The sequence below is a fragment of the Ailuropoda melanoleuca genome, chromosome 14 (genome assembly GCF_002007445.2).
Source record: "Ailuropoda melanoleuca isolate Jingjing chromosome 14, ASM200744v2, whole genome shotgun sequence".
NCBI classification, from domain to species: domain Eukaryota; kingdom Metazoa; phylum Chordata; class Mammalia; order Carnivora; family Ursidae; genus Ailuropoda; species Ailuropoda melanoleuca.
In genome coordinates, this window is record NC_048231.1 from 58,761,044 (window position 1) to 58,775,246 (window position 14,203).

At 38.7% G+C, this 14,203-nt stretch overlaps 1 protein-coding gene across 1 annotated transcript in view; it reads left to right on the forward strand.

The window, feature by feature from the left end:
* Positions 1 to 6,859: 6,859 nt before the first annotated feature.
* The window catches only part of MIB1 (mindbomb E3 ubiquitin protein ligase 1), a 128,678-nt gene continuing 121,334 nt past the window's right edge, over positions 6,860 to 14,203 (forward strand). Inside the window, exon 1 of the mRNA XM_034643299.1 lies at positions 6,860 to 7,151. Within this exon, the coding sequence (XP_034499190.1) occupies positions 6,923 to 7,151 (229 nt within the window). The 5' untranslated portion in view covers positions 6,860 to 6,922. The remainder of the gene's footprint in view (positions 7,152 to 14,203) is intronic.

Here is a 14,203-nt window from a genome sequence, read left to right on the forward strand (position 1 = left end):
AATATGGGCAGTGTATTGGAAACAGGGAGTTATAAATATCAACTATGGCCTTATGAGCAGTAATAGAAATGAGCACAATAACAGCTATGCTTATTTTCTTCCTTTCTTTTTGTATTGGTTTTTTAGGAGTGCTGTTAAGAAATTACCATTGATTTGTTAGATTAAAACAACTGAAATTCTTTCACAGTTCTGGAGGCTAGAAATCCAAAATCAAGGTGTTGGCAGGATCATGTTTTCTCTTTGAAGGCTCCAGGGAAGAATTCTTTCTTTCTTGTTCTGGTGCCTGCTGGCAATCCTTGGTGTTCTTGTCTTAGAGGGCATCACTCCAATCTTGGCCTTCTTTATCACATGGACTTCTTCTCCTCATGTCTGTGCATCCAAATCTTCTTCTCCCTTCTCTTTTGAAGACACCAGTCACTGGATTTAGGGCGCACTCTTTTTCATTATGACCTCATCTTAACTTGATTATATCTACAAAGACTCTTCTTCGAAATAAGGTCAAATTCACAGGTATCAGGAGTTAGAGGACTTCAACATACCCTTTTGGAGAACAGAATCCAACATGTAACACTTGTCATGTATAAAATCAGTTGTATGTATGTTATGTATAAGTATAATGTTATGTATAAAATGCATAAGGTTATGTATAAAATCACTCCTCCTTTCCCTTTCTCCTACTATTTTATATATGGAGTGTTGGTTTGTTTAAATCTTCTTTTTTCTTGGTCAGTCTAGTGAAACATCTGTCAATTTTGTTGGTGGTTGCTAACTTTAATGTAGGTTATAGGGCATCCAGGAGGGATTATGGCTAAACCAGAAGTGGAATTAGTATCTTCCAGATATGTATATGGTAATGAATATGGCTTTGTGCCTTCTCTTTCTGGGGAAGAGAGGCGAAGGTATCTTCATTTAAGTGACACAGTTGCATCCTCCTAGGCAGATGTGTGATGTTCTTTCTTAGTTATATGAAGTTTAAATATGGCGGAACAGTGAGAATGGTGCTGGGTACCCAAAGGGTAGAACATTCCTATCATTTGTGGGATACTAATGAGAGACCAACTGATGCGAAGAGAAGGTATTTTTTTGTTTCCTGATTCTTTTGGAGCTCCCTGAAGCTTCTGGGTGCTTCCTCAGGCAGGGCAATCCCAGAGGGTGTGGCAGTAGAGAGTGAGCTGTGCTCATGGAGCTCTGACTTTGGCAGTGGTAATGACAGTGGTAGGCAACACCGGGTAGCCAGTCTCCTGGGGCTTCAATGTAAGTGTGGGCTCTTGGCTTATTGTAAAACAGCAGAAGTTCTAACAGCAGCTCAAGGACACAGTGATTATGGGTCCTAGGTAACATCATTTCCTCTTTTTCTCCATTAGTCCTGGTGTGTGGGGGGCAGGTAGTGTTTTCCCATAGTTATTAATCTGTCTTTGCTTCTGCAGCCTTTCTGATACTTTTGCAAACAATTTGCTGTATTAAATTCCTTCTGTTTGAATATCTGGACTGATTTATGTTTTCCTAAGTGGATGCTGATACACTTTTCTTCTTGGGTGCACAGCTAGGCTACTTTTTTCTTCCCCTTCAATTAGATGTGGCTGAATTCTAGACGATGGGATGTGACACAGTAATATATGCCATTTGGGGCCAAGACTTTTGAGAAGTGAGTATGCCCCCCTTTACACTCTTCCCCACTTACTTCAGCTATACATAGATAACCTTGGATGGATCTTGGAACAACAGCATGTCTCTGAATCACCATGTGGAGGAAAGTGGTAAACTATCACATAATAGAAAATAAAACTTAATAGTATTAGAGTCTTTAATAAGTTTTGGGTCTATTTGTTATAGCAGATAGCATTACTTTAACTAATATAGTTACTCTCCAAATATTATACATTTTTATAAATTGTAAAGCAGCCAGAAATTAGTTCACAGTAGTAAGAATAGTAGGTGAAAAACAAAACCGCTTTATTTCTGGGGCAAAAATTTATTTATTTTATCTTACTTATGTTTAGAATAAAAATTTTACTAGTTTTGAATGACCCTAAATATTTCTGAACAAATGGGCAGATAAATATATGTGCAAAATAACGGGGTTCTAAACGTGACAGACACATATATGACACAGTGGTCTCCAAAGTGGAGTGTGTCTACTTTGGAGAAAACCAATTTAAACATCTAGGGATACAGAAGATGATCTAGTGCAATAAGGAAAGAAAGTATGCAAATTTTCCCATGTATTTTGTATCTTACTGTCTTTTACAGGCATACCTTGTTTTAGTGCACTTTGCTTTATTATACTTCACAGACATTGCCTTTTTTTTTTTTTTAAACAAATTGAAGGTTTGTGGCAACCTCTGTGCTGGGCAAGTCCATTGGTGCCATTTTTTCCAACATCATTTGCTCACTTTATGTCTCTGTGTCACATTTTGGTACCTCTCACAATATTTTAAATTTTTTTCATCATTATTTTATTTGTTATGGTGATCTGTGATCAGTGACCTTTGATGTTACCACACAGACTGTACCCACAGAGATGGTGAACTTCATTGACAAATGTTGTGTGTGATCTGACTGCTCCACTGACCAGCTGTTTCTCCATTTCTCTCCCTCTCCTAGGCACCTCCCTATTCTTTGAGACACAATAGTGAAAGTGGACCAATTAATAACCCTACAGTGACCTCTAAGTGTTCAAGTGAAAGGAAGAGTCACACATCTCTCACTTTAAATCAAAAGCTAGAAATGATTCACCTTAGTGAGGAAGGCATGTTGAAAGCTGAGATAGGTTGAAAGCTAGGCTTTTTTCACCAGTTAGCCAAGTTGTGAACGCAAAGGAAAAGTTTCTGGAGGAAATTAAAAGTGCTAAATCAGTGAACACACAAATGATAAGAAAATGAAACAGCTTTATGGCTGAGCTGGAGAAAGTGTGAGTGGTCTGGATAGAAGATCAAACCAGCCACAGCATTCCGTTGCGTTGAAGCCTAATCCTGAGCAAAACCCTGACTCTCTTCAATTCTGTGAAGGCTGAGAGAGGTGAGGAAGTTACAGAAAAAAGGTTTGGAACTAGCAGATGTTAGTTCATGAGGCTGAAGGAAAGAAGCCATCTCTGTGACACCAAAATGCAAGGTGAAGCTGCAGGTACCGTGGTAAAAGCTGCAGCAAGGATCCAGAAGATCTTGGCGAGATCATTAATGAAGGCGGCTACACCAAACAATATTTCAATACAGACAAACAGCCTTCTGTTGGAAGAAGATGCTATTCAGACTTTTCACAGCTAGAGAGAAGCACTCAATGCCCGGCTTCAAAGCTTTTTAGGACAGGCTGGCTCTCCTATTAAGGGCTATTGCAGCTGGTGACTTTAAGTTGAAGCCAATGTCATTGACCATTCTGAAAATCCTAGGGGTCTGAAGAATTTTGCTGAATCTACTAAGCCCATGCTCTGTAAAGGGAACAACAAAGCCTGGATGATAGCACATCTGTTTATAATATGGTTTACAGAATATTAAGGCTACTTTTGAGATTGCTCAGAAAAAAAAAAAAGATTTCTTTCAAAATATTACTGCTCATTGAGAGGACTGACTCTAATTTTGAAATAACTTTCCCTCTGGGTAAAATGCTATCAAACAGTACTGCATGCTACCGAGGGAAGAGCCAACAGATGCAGAAAACTTCATTGTTGTCTTAATTTAAGGAATTGCCACAGCCACCTGAACCTTTAGCAACCACTATCCCGATCAATCAGCAGCTATCAATGTAGAGGCAAGACCTTTCACCAGCAAGATTCTAACCCCCTGAAAGTTCAAATGATGGTTAGCATTTTTTTTTTTTTAGCAATAAAGTACTTTTTAAATCAGGGTATGTACATTTATTTAGATGTAATGCTATCACACACTTAAAAGCCTACGATATAGTGTAAACATAACTTTTATATGCATGGGGAAACAAAAAATTCATTTGACTCACTTTATTGCAACACTTGCTTAATTTGGTGATCTGGAACTAAACCTGCAATATCCCTGAGGTATGCCTATAATTTTGATTTTTGAGTATATTTTATTATACCTATAACATGGTAGTACACATATAATTTGTGCATACATAATTATATTCGAAGTACATGTTCAAAAATATTGGACATGTTCAATGAAAATATATGTTCAAAAATATATTGGAAGTACATGTTCAAAAATTTTGTACTGAAAGGATATATAATTGAAATCATTTAGAGACCCCTGGAAAACTATATTTAGTAGTCTTGAAATAGAGGTAGCAACATGATAGTGTTATAAAGTCACAATATATCTAGTAAGGGGATGGATGGATAAGAGAGTGTTTAATATAAAGAAATACATACAGTATCAGATAGATTATAGTCTGAGCTGTATCTCTTAACTTCTTTGGTAATCCTGGACAAGCTACTATTTAATCAGTCCTGACTTCATTTTCTTTTTATCAAATATGGTGATGGGGCTAATTTGAGGTTTCATACTTTATGCTCACTTATACTCCAGAGGTTTTGAATAGTTCCTGTAGAGCACCTGCAAAGGGAGGAAGGAAAAGACTACAGGCAGACTCTAGCCTTGCTATATTGCTTCACTACCTAACACACTTTATTGATCAAATGTACAGGATAAGAACAGGGTCTGTGGTGTGGCTAGGGAGAAAAGAAAAGAAAACCACTGGGTCAACAGATGCAGATCATTTCTTAAGATCCCTTTTCATTTTAAGGGCAAATAAAATTCAAAGTTCTTATACCTAATCTTTGGTGTCAAAAACAAAAGCCTTTCTAAATATTAGATTATGTCTTAGTAAGTATAAAACTCCTGGGTGAGCTAAATACAATTAAATATGTGGAAAGCCATCAATATGCTGTGCTTGATGTAAAAGGTTGCACTATGATGAATTGGCCTTTACTTGAATCAACTTACTTTACAAAGTCAACCATAAGTATAACTTGTGTAGTAGTTATATTTTTTTCCAAAATCTTTTTTTTTTTTTTTAAGTAGGCTCCACACCTAGCATGGAGCCCAATGTGGGGCTTTAATTCATGACTCCTGAAATCAAGACCTGAGCTGAGATCAAGAGTTGGGTGCTTAACCAAATGAGTCACCCAAGTGCCCCTCCAAAATCTTTTTATCAGCTTATTAATTCAATTGATTAATCTAATTGGTTATCATGAAAGGAAGGAAACCATAAAAGATCCTAGAGAGAGAATGAAGAGTTGGCAAAGCAGGAATACTAATAGTGCCCTTAACTGAATAACTGCTATTGAGTAGCTCTGGCAATAGCACATTTAAAATTTCTGGGGTGAAAATATTTTTGAAACAGACTGGAAATTTGGCTGGCCTATTCTGAACAAATATTTTAAATCTTGGTTAGTCTCTCAAATTAGCTCTATTTGGTCTTTAGGATTCCATATTGGTATTTTCCTCAGCTTTATTTACATGAAAAATTAAGAATATTTTACTTATTTTACTACATAATAATTGGTCACAGTTTACACCTCCTTTCTTTCCACTTGATTATTGTCTTTCCACTTGGCTATTTGATTCTGTTGGAGAATTCGTGCTCCTGTGACTCTCAGGAAAAGCAACAGTTTATGCTAGCAATGCCTCCATGGTGGGCTGAACAACAATGGTTTTAAATCCTACACACCATAAAGTCATTTAAGTAACAGCAGCCAGAAGCCACTCTTACAGTACTCTTATTTTCCTTTCAAGGTTGTCTTTTGCATTTAAGGGCTAAATCACATCTAGGGGGGAGGGGGTTATAGATGGGCAAGGTACATGTAAACTCTCTCAGGAGCTTGTACTATTTGGAGTCTACTTAGCACCCTAACTCCGCAGGAAGGCAAGACACACCTTTCAAAGGACTTTGCACGTAGCTCACACTCAACACCATTCTACTCAGCTTAAAAATACATCCCTAATCACCCACTTGGGTTTGAAATGTTTGCAATTCACACATACATAAATACACGTCGCCCTTAATCTGTGCTATTATGTCCTACTTCCGATCCTGTTAAAAAAGATTAAAACAACGCGCAATCCTAAATTCACACTGTACACCTAGATACACTAGAACTTTAAAAAAGACTGACCTCATAACAACTACCTGGTTTCAGTGCCCACGGTGTCGTACCCCATCCTCGTCTAGATTTCCTCCAGCCCCGCCTTCGGGCCAATGGGACGGATTTCTTGCTCCGCCCCTTTCCTCACAGCCAATGGGACGCGCCGCACCACCCGCAGGCCACAACCCCATCGAATCGCCCCTCCAGCGCCTCAAGCTCGGGAGGGCCGTCACCCTCCCACCCCCCGCGCGCTTTCCGGACCGGGCGCATGCGCACTCTCATCGGGCCCCGGAGAGACGCTTAGGGATCGATTTTCTTTTCCTTTCTTTCTCCAGTCGCGCGACTCTCCGAAACCTTTTCCGCTCAACTGTAGCTGAGGCTCCCCCTCCTAGTCAGGGAAGGTGCTGCTCCGGCCTTGGGTGCATCAGTATCCGGATGTGGAGCCGCTCTCGCCCGGCGGGGACTCTGTGGCGGGGCGGAGCGCGGCGGCGTGCGCGGGGGCAGAGAGAAGGGGGCCCGTGGGCCCGGGCGCTCGCTGGACGCCGGGAGGTACCACCGCTGCCCACGGGGGAGGAGGGGGCGCCGGCAGTCGGGCGCCCACCCCGGAGCGAGGAGCTAGGGGAGAAAAAAGGCCGACAGTTAAGCTTGCTCCCCGCCGCCTTCGCCGTCTCCCCCGGGCTAGCCTCCCCCGGCCCCCTGCGCTCCCCGCGCTCCCGGCCGGGGGAGAGCGTGGTTTCCTGGCGGCCGTCGCTGTAGCCCGGCCGGGGAGCCCGGAGGAAGCGGGGGAGTCCCCGCCCAACGGCCCCCTCCCCGGCGGCGGCGGCGGCGGCGGCGGCAGCAGCGGCGGAGTCCGCCGCCCGGGCCCCGATGAGTAACTCCCGGAATAACCGGGTGATGGTGGAAGGGGTCGGGGCCCGGGTAGTGCGCGGCCCGGACTGGAAGTGGGGGAAGCAGGACGGCGGCGAGGGTCATGTGGGCACGGTCCGGAGCTTCGAGAGCCCCGAGGAGGTGGTGGTGGTGTGGGACAACGGCACCGCCGCCAACTACCGCTGCTCCGGGGCCTACGACCTGCGCATCCTGGACAGCGCTCCCACGGGTAAGTCTTAGCCCCCTAGCCACCGGCCTGGGCGCGTGCGGGGAAGGGGCGAGGCCGGGAGGGCGTCGGGCTGCCTGGGAGAAGGCCGCGGTGGGAAGGGAGAGAACCAAGGAGATTTTAGGTTCAGTACCTGGTAAACAAAAACTTGCAGAAAAGACCCCGCTACCCCCACGGGAAATGATGGCAGCACCGTCACCAGGATGCTTTCAAGCCTAGAAGGCACAAAGCGCCGGGAAGACAACAGACTGTTCCCCTCCTCCTTCTCTAGGGAAAGGGTCTGGAGAGGCCTGTCTAATAAGCCATTGAAATTAATCAGCCACCGAGTGATAACTGTCTGAAGAGAGGCTTGCCTAGCCATATGGTGTTTAGTTGTCGGGTTACAATTGCTGAGGGGCTTCTGGTAGCTCGAATTTGTTGAGATACCATGTATGCATGTATGTATGTATGTATGTGTAAGTGTATGTATTGCCCTCTGTAACACATAGAAAGACTTGGAGTTCAGTAGCTGAATGTTAATTGAGAGCTTGTAGAATGTTTTTCATCTAAATTGTTTCATTACTGATAGAGGGAAGAACAGTCTAAGCTGTTGAACCATTTCCTGTGTTAAATACCTTTTCCAAGTGGATTAGACACTGATTTTTTTGTAGTTAATATTCCATCTCGTATGTAAAATTATATTAGAGACTTACCCATTCATGCACAGTGAGTCAAGGTCCTTGATTCACAAATTTCAGGAATCTGTTTGTTATTGATTCTAGTATTTTTATGTAAGGTGGGAAACTGAAGGCTTGTGCTCATAAAATAAAGATCTAACCTTATTTCGTTGGATTACTTTAATCAAAAACATTTTTACAGATTTGTCCATGATACTCTATTTAGTAGAAAGTAGTTCAAATTTAAAATTTGTTACTTTTCAGAATGCAATAATAAGCTACTTTTAAAAATTGAGGTATTGCTGACATATTATCAGTTTTCTGTGTACAACGTGATTTGATATATATATTGCAAAACGATTATCACAGTAAGTCTAGTTAGCATCCATCATCATACATAGTCAATAAAATTTTTTTCCCTTTGTAATGAGAACTTTTAAGATTTACTGTCTTACCAAGTTTCCAGTATGCAACACAGTGTTATTAATTGTAGTCACCATGCTGTACATTACATCCCAAGACATTTATTTTGTAACTGGAAGTTTGTGTCCTTTGACACCCTTCATCCATTTCGCTTACTCCCACCTTTGGCAACCACCAATCTATTCTTTGTATCTATGAGCTTTACTTATTTATTTTTTTGAGATTCCCTGTATAAATGAGATCATATGGTATATGTCTTTCTCTGTTTTATTTCATTTGGCACAGTGTTCTTGAGATGCATCCATGTTGTTGCAAATGGCAGGGTTTAATTTTTTTATGGTTGAGTCATATTCCATTTTATATGTGTGCATGTATGTATGTGTATATATGTGTGTGTGATATATATATATGTGTGTATATATATATATGTATATATATATACATGGCACATTTTCTTTATCCATTTACCCATGGATTGACTTTTAGGTTGTTTCCTTGTCTTGGCTTTTGTAAATAATGCTGCAGTGAACATGAGGATGCATATGTTTTTGAGTTAGTGTTTTCATTTCTTTGGGTAGATACCCAGAAGTATTGCTCGATCATATGGTAGTTCTCTTTTTAATCTTTTGAGGAACCTCCATACTGTACCAGTTTACGTTCCCACCAACAGTAAACATCCTTGGTTTTGTCCACATCCTTGCCAATCCTTGCTATTTCTTGTCTTTTTGATAGTAGCCATTCTAACAAGCGTGAGGTGATATCTCATTGTGGTTTTGATTTGCATTTTTATGTTGATTAGTGATGTTGAGCATTTTTTCATTTGTCTGTTGGCCATCTGTATCTTTTTTTTTTTAAAGATTTTATTTATTTATTTGACAGAGATAGAGACAGCCAGAGAGAGAGGGAACACAAGCAGGGGGAGTGGGAGAGGAAGAAGCAGGCTCATAGCAGAGGAGCCTGATGTGGGGCTCGATCCCATAACGCCGGGATCACGCCCTGAGCCAAAGGCAGACGCTTAACCGCTGTGCCACCCAGGCGCCCCTCTTTTTTTTTTTTTTTTAATGATTTTATTTATTTATTGGACAGAGAGAGACACAGCGAGAGAGGGAACAGGAGGAGTGGGAGAGGGAGAAGCAGGCTTCCCGCTGAGCAGGGAGCCTGACATGGGACTCGATCCCAGGACCCTGGGATCATGACCTGAGCCGAAGGCAGACGCTTACAACTGAGCCACCCAGGCACCCCATGGCCATCTGTATCTTTGTTGGAAAAATATTCCGATCCTCTGTCCATTTTTTAATCAGATTGGTTTTTCTGCTATTGAATTGTATGAGTTCTTTATGTATTTTAGATATTAACCCCTTATGTGTATTATTTGCAAGTATTTTTTTCCCATTCAGAAGGTTGCTCTTTCATTTTGTTGATGGCTTCCTTTACTGTGCAGTGACTTTTTAGTTTGATGTAGTCCCACTTGTTTATTTTTGCTTTTGTTGCTTTTGGTTTTGGTGTCAAGTCCAAAAAAATCATTGCCAAAATCATTATTAAAGAGCTTACTGCCTGTGTTTTCTTTTAGGAGTTTTATGGTTTCACATGTTAACTTTAAAGTCTATTACATTTTGAGTTAATTCATAAATAAGCTACTTCTGTGGCTTGATGATTGAGTTTGACAAAGCCTAACAAATCTGAAATGGGTTCATGTTTGTTCTTGGCAGCAACAACAAGTCAACTCGGTTTTTTTTTGAACAGATAATTCATAAAATTATGTTTCTTAGCTGGTTATTTAAACATTGAGAAAGATGTATATGCATGCCCAAAAGAAAAGATTCAACAGTACAGAAAGGGACAGTCATTATTATCAGTTTCCTGTGTGTTCTTACATACTCTATTTATTGCAAGCATATTTATCAATATACTGTAAATCTACCTTTTTAAAGCACAAATGGTAATAAACTACATTCTCTTCTGCACTTTTGTTTCTTTCACTTAATAGTACATATCGGGAATTGTTCCACGTTAGCACATGTAGGTCTCTACCTTATTCTTTCATAACTGCATAATATTCCAGTGACTAGATGTCATGGTCTCTTTAACCAGTGCTTTCTTGATGGGCGTTTATATTGTTTCAGGTCTTCTTATTTACAATGATGGCAGTGAATAATCCTATGCATATGTGCTGAGTACTTCTGTTGTGGAAATGCTGCATCAGGGGGTACACATATTTAACATTTTGATAGATATTGACTAATTGCTGTCCAAAGACATTTTACCACTTCACACTCTGACATTTTACACTGAATGAGGCATATACCTGTTTCTGCAGGCTCTTAAAATTTTATCTTGCTAGCTCAAGCTGAAGTTTGACCACAGCTCAGTAATTTGAAGTCGTCTTGGTATCAGTAATTGCAGGTTTATGAGGAAATTTAAGTATCTTTCTAGGGTAAAGTGTAACAAATCCTATACTACAGCAGTTTTTGAAGGGTTGTTGATGTTGTCTGTGCTTTGTGGTGTGAAGTATATCTGTCATAAATAGTTTCATTATCTTACATAAAAGCAGATGTTTTTAGAGGTAATTGTTTTAAAATCTCAGTTTAATTTACAAGATAATTTTACACGTTTAATTTGTGTGCAATAATTCATCTTGCTCATCTGATTCTTTTAACAGACATTTTAAAAGCATTTCTAGATGCAGGATAGCTGGCCTTCTTATGCAATGCTATTGAAATGTATTTTAATTTCTATGATTTAATCTTCAGTATTTTTTTTTCCTTAAAGGATTGAACAAATCACAAGCTCGTAGATCTGATTTTACCCCAGGACTATAATATTTCAATTTTCTTTTCTCTTTTTTCTTCAAAATATTTGATAATTGATGTCTATTGGTACTTTATTATGTTTTCAAGACTTACTAAATATTGTATTTATTGTATACAGTACTTGATATTTATTTACATCATAGTTAATAAATTTAACCTTTCTGAAATAATTTTAGGTTTACAAAAATTACAAAACTAGTAATAAGAGTCCTCTTTTTTTGCCCCTTTTTCATTTTCTTCAAGTATTAATATCTTACAAAGTACAATTATTGAAACCAGAAAAATAAATTAGTACAATACTATTAACTAATCTACAGACTTTGTTCAAATTTCATCATTTGGCCCACTCATGTCCTTTTTCTGGTCCAGGATCCAATCTACGTTCTCAGTTACTATTGCATATAGTAATTGAGCTGCATGTGAGGCTGTCAAATTCTCCAGTTCCAGATTGTCTGTCTTTACTCTTGTGGTATTATTTTTTTACTTTATCAGGGTTCTTAATCTTTTACATTTACTTTGTTCTAAACAGCAGCTCAGAGTTCCAGTCATCCTACACTGTTGAAGCCAAGCTGTGCCTTTGGGAGAAGATATGATATTGTCATATTACTTAACTATCAGATCTTACCCAATATTCAAATTACTGAAATCTTACCTTGTCTGTAAAGCTTCTTTTGTTTAATGAGAAAAATCAACCTATTAATATTTGCTTGTAAGTGTATGGTTAGGGTCAACACAGGTGTTGGTAGCTGGTAAATTACATTACCAGGTGTGGGAGAAAATTTTCAGTTAGAAGCCAGCTAGCTGGCTTTTTCCTTTATGTATGAGATAAATGGATTAGATCATTTTAGATACAAATTTTCTTCTAGCTTTGAAAATTTGATTTGATGTTAATAGTAAAGAGCTAATAACTATTCATATAGCTAACCAGCTAACTTGGAAATACAAATTAAAAAAAGATATCTTTCACTCCAGTCAGAGTGACAAAAATTGAAAGTCTAAAAGTAGTATGTATTGATGCAGAATATGAGAAATCAGAACTCTCAGGTTATTGGTGGGACAGTAGATTGATACAACCACTTTAAGAAGCAGTTTGGCAGTCTTGTAAACTTGACAGTGCACATATTCTGCAACTAAGAAAATCTTCTAAGTGTATATCCATGAGATCCTCAGGCACAAATCCATAGAAAGGTATGTATAAAGAAATTCATTGCAGTATTGTTTATAAAAGCAATAATTTGGTAACTACTTAGAGTTTTTACATAGAGTAATTTGTATGTCATGTTACATGAGTCTCATACAATAGCATATTAGCAGTTAAGGTGAAAGAATTAGTGTATATTTACCAAATATTTGTTAAGTAAAAAAGTAGGTTTCAAAGCAATACTGTAGATGATACTATGCTTTTTATGTAACTTCTAAATACGGAAAAATTATGGAAAAATATATGTAGAAGAAGGATAAATACCTGGACTGAAAGGATCCAACTATCAGGGTGATATTTTGATATTTTGCTTCTCATCAGAATATTCTTTTTTTAAAAAATGAGAGCAATATGATTTTTCTTCATTTTTTGAAAGTCTTAGTTTAATATGTTAGTAAATCAAGTCTGATTCTAAATTGAATTTGCGTCTGTTCTTGATTTTGCTAGATGCTGTAGCTTTTAGGAGACCTCGCAAAGATGGATAATTGATCCAAAGGGAAGAAGTGCATTTCTGAGTATGTTATGCTGGTTTTGAGCTCTTGCGTCTTGGCTTCAAACCCACTCTGTCTGTATTCTACCTTGTGAAGCTGGGGTAGCACTCTGCATCTTCTTTTTTGCCAGCTGGATCCTATTTGGTTCTACCAATAGGGGACGCTCGAAGGAGACTGGAAGGCTGGAGTGGGAAAAGGGACTTGTTCTTTTCTGTTTTGCTTGCTTCCTTTTGGTATCATCTTATCCAGAGGATTTCAGTGTCAATATTTGATTCCAGTTTCCTTAGTTCCAGTATAACCAGAAATATCCTCAGCGTGCCCCCACTCACTGACACCAGCACCAGCTGGTCATGACCCTTTCATTAAGACCTGGATCCTAGCCCTAGCCCTATGGGACACTTTTTTTAAGCCTCTTATATTTTAGAAATTTCATTTTTTTTCATTGTTTCCCCATTTCTAGAAGTGGGGGATTGGTGTCCTGACCAATCCTAACTGGACCCTAACTAATACAATTTACTAAATCTTAATCTTATTTTTCTATTCCATTACCAGTTAAGTAAAATTTTTATTGAAATTTAGCTAGTAATTTTCCATCTTTTCTGATGCTAATCATTTCTTATGTATGAATTGGAAGGTGTTTCACTTTTATATTTTGAATCAATGAATTCCGAATTTACTGAATTTAAAACGAAGTAAAATATTTTCTTTTAAGGATGTGAATATGAAAATTTATTGGGGATACACATCATTTTGGCATTAAAAACCATGTAATGATGGAAACATCTCCAAATACCAGTTTTCACCTTGCTTACTCTAGTTTCTTTTGGGCAGCACTTATTTTCTCGCATCATCTCTATCTGGGACACATTAAATGGGTATAATTAAAAAATCTTAAAAGGAGCATACCACTAACACCTACTTTTCATCCCAGAAAATGTGTGCAATTTTGAAACATTTATTTTTCATTTATTTTGTAAATGAAAAATATGGAACTCATTCTTAATTTTGCGTCTTAAGCAGTTTGTCTCAATATAATCAACAACATGTTGTTTTGTGTCTTTAACATGCATTCCACAAATCCATTTAATTAGGCACAAAAAAGCTGCAGCATGTCTTAATATGTCAGAGGTGAGCAACAGTGGTGGGCCCTGGTTCTCAATCTCTCACTGACCTTCTACACCTGTGTTCCCTGTGTGATGTGTGAGTTTTTGTACAGGCCCACTGAGGGTGCTAGTGTCAGCTGACTAATTTATAGTTAGTAAAACTTAATCTCATTCTTAGATTTTTAGGAAAAAAATAAATATAAAAGTAAAAGTTTCAGTGAAAGTCCACAACCCCTTTTTTAGAATGCTTGGGATGAATTTATACTTTTGGATTTTAGAACTATGGTATGTTTGCAACACAGTACATAACACCCACTTTGAAGTCCACAGTGGCACCATGTAATCAAATAAATTAATATTTCTGCAGGGAA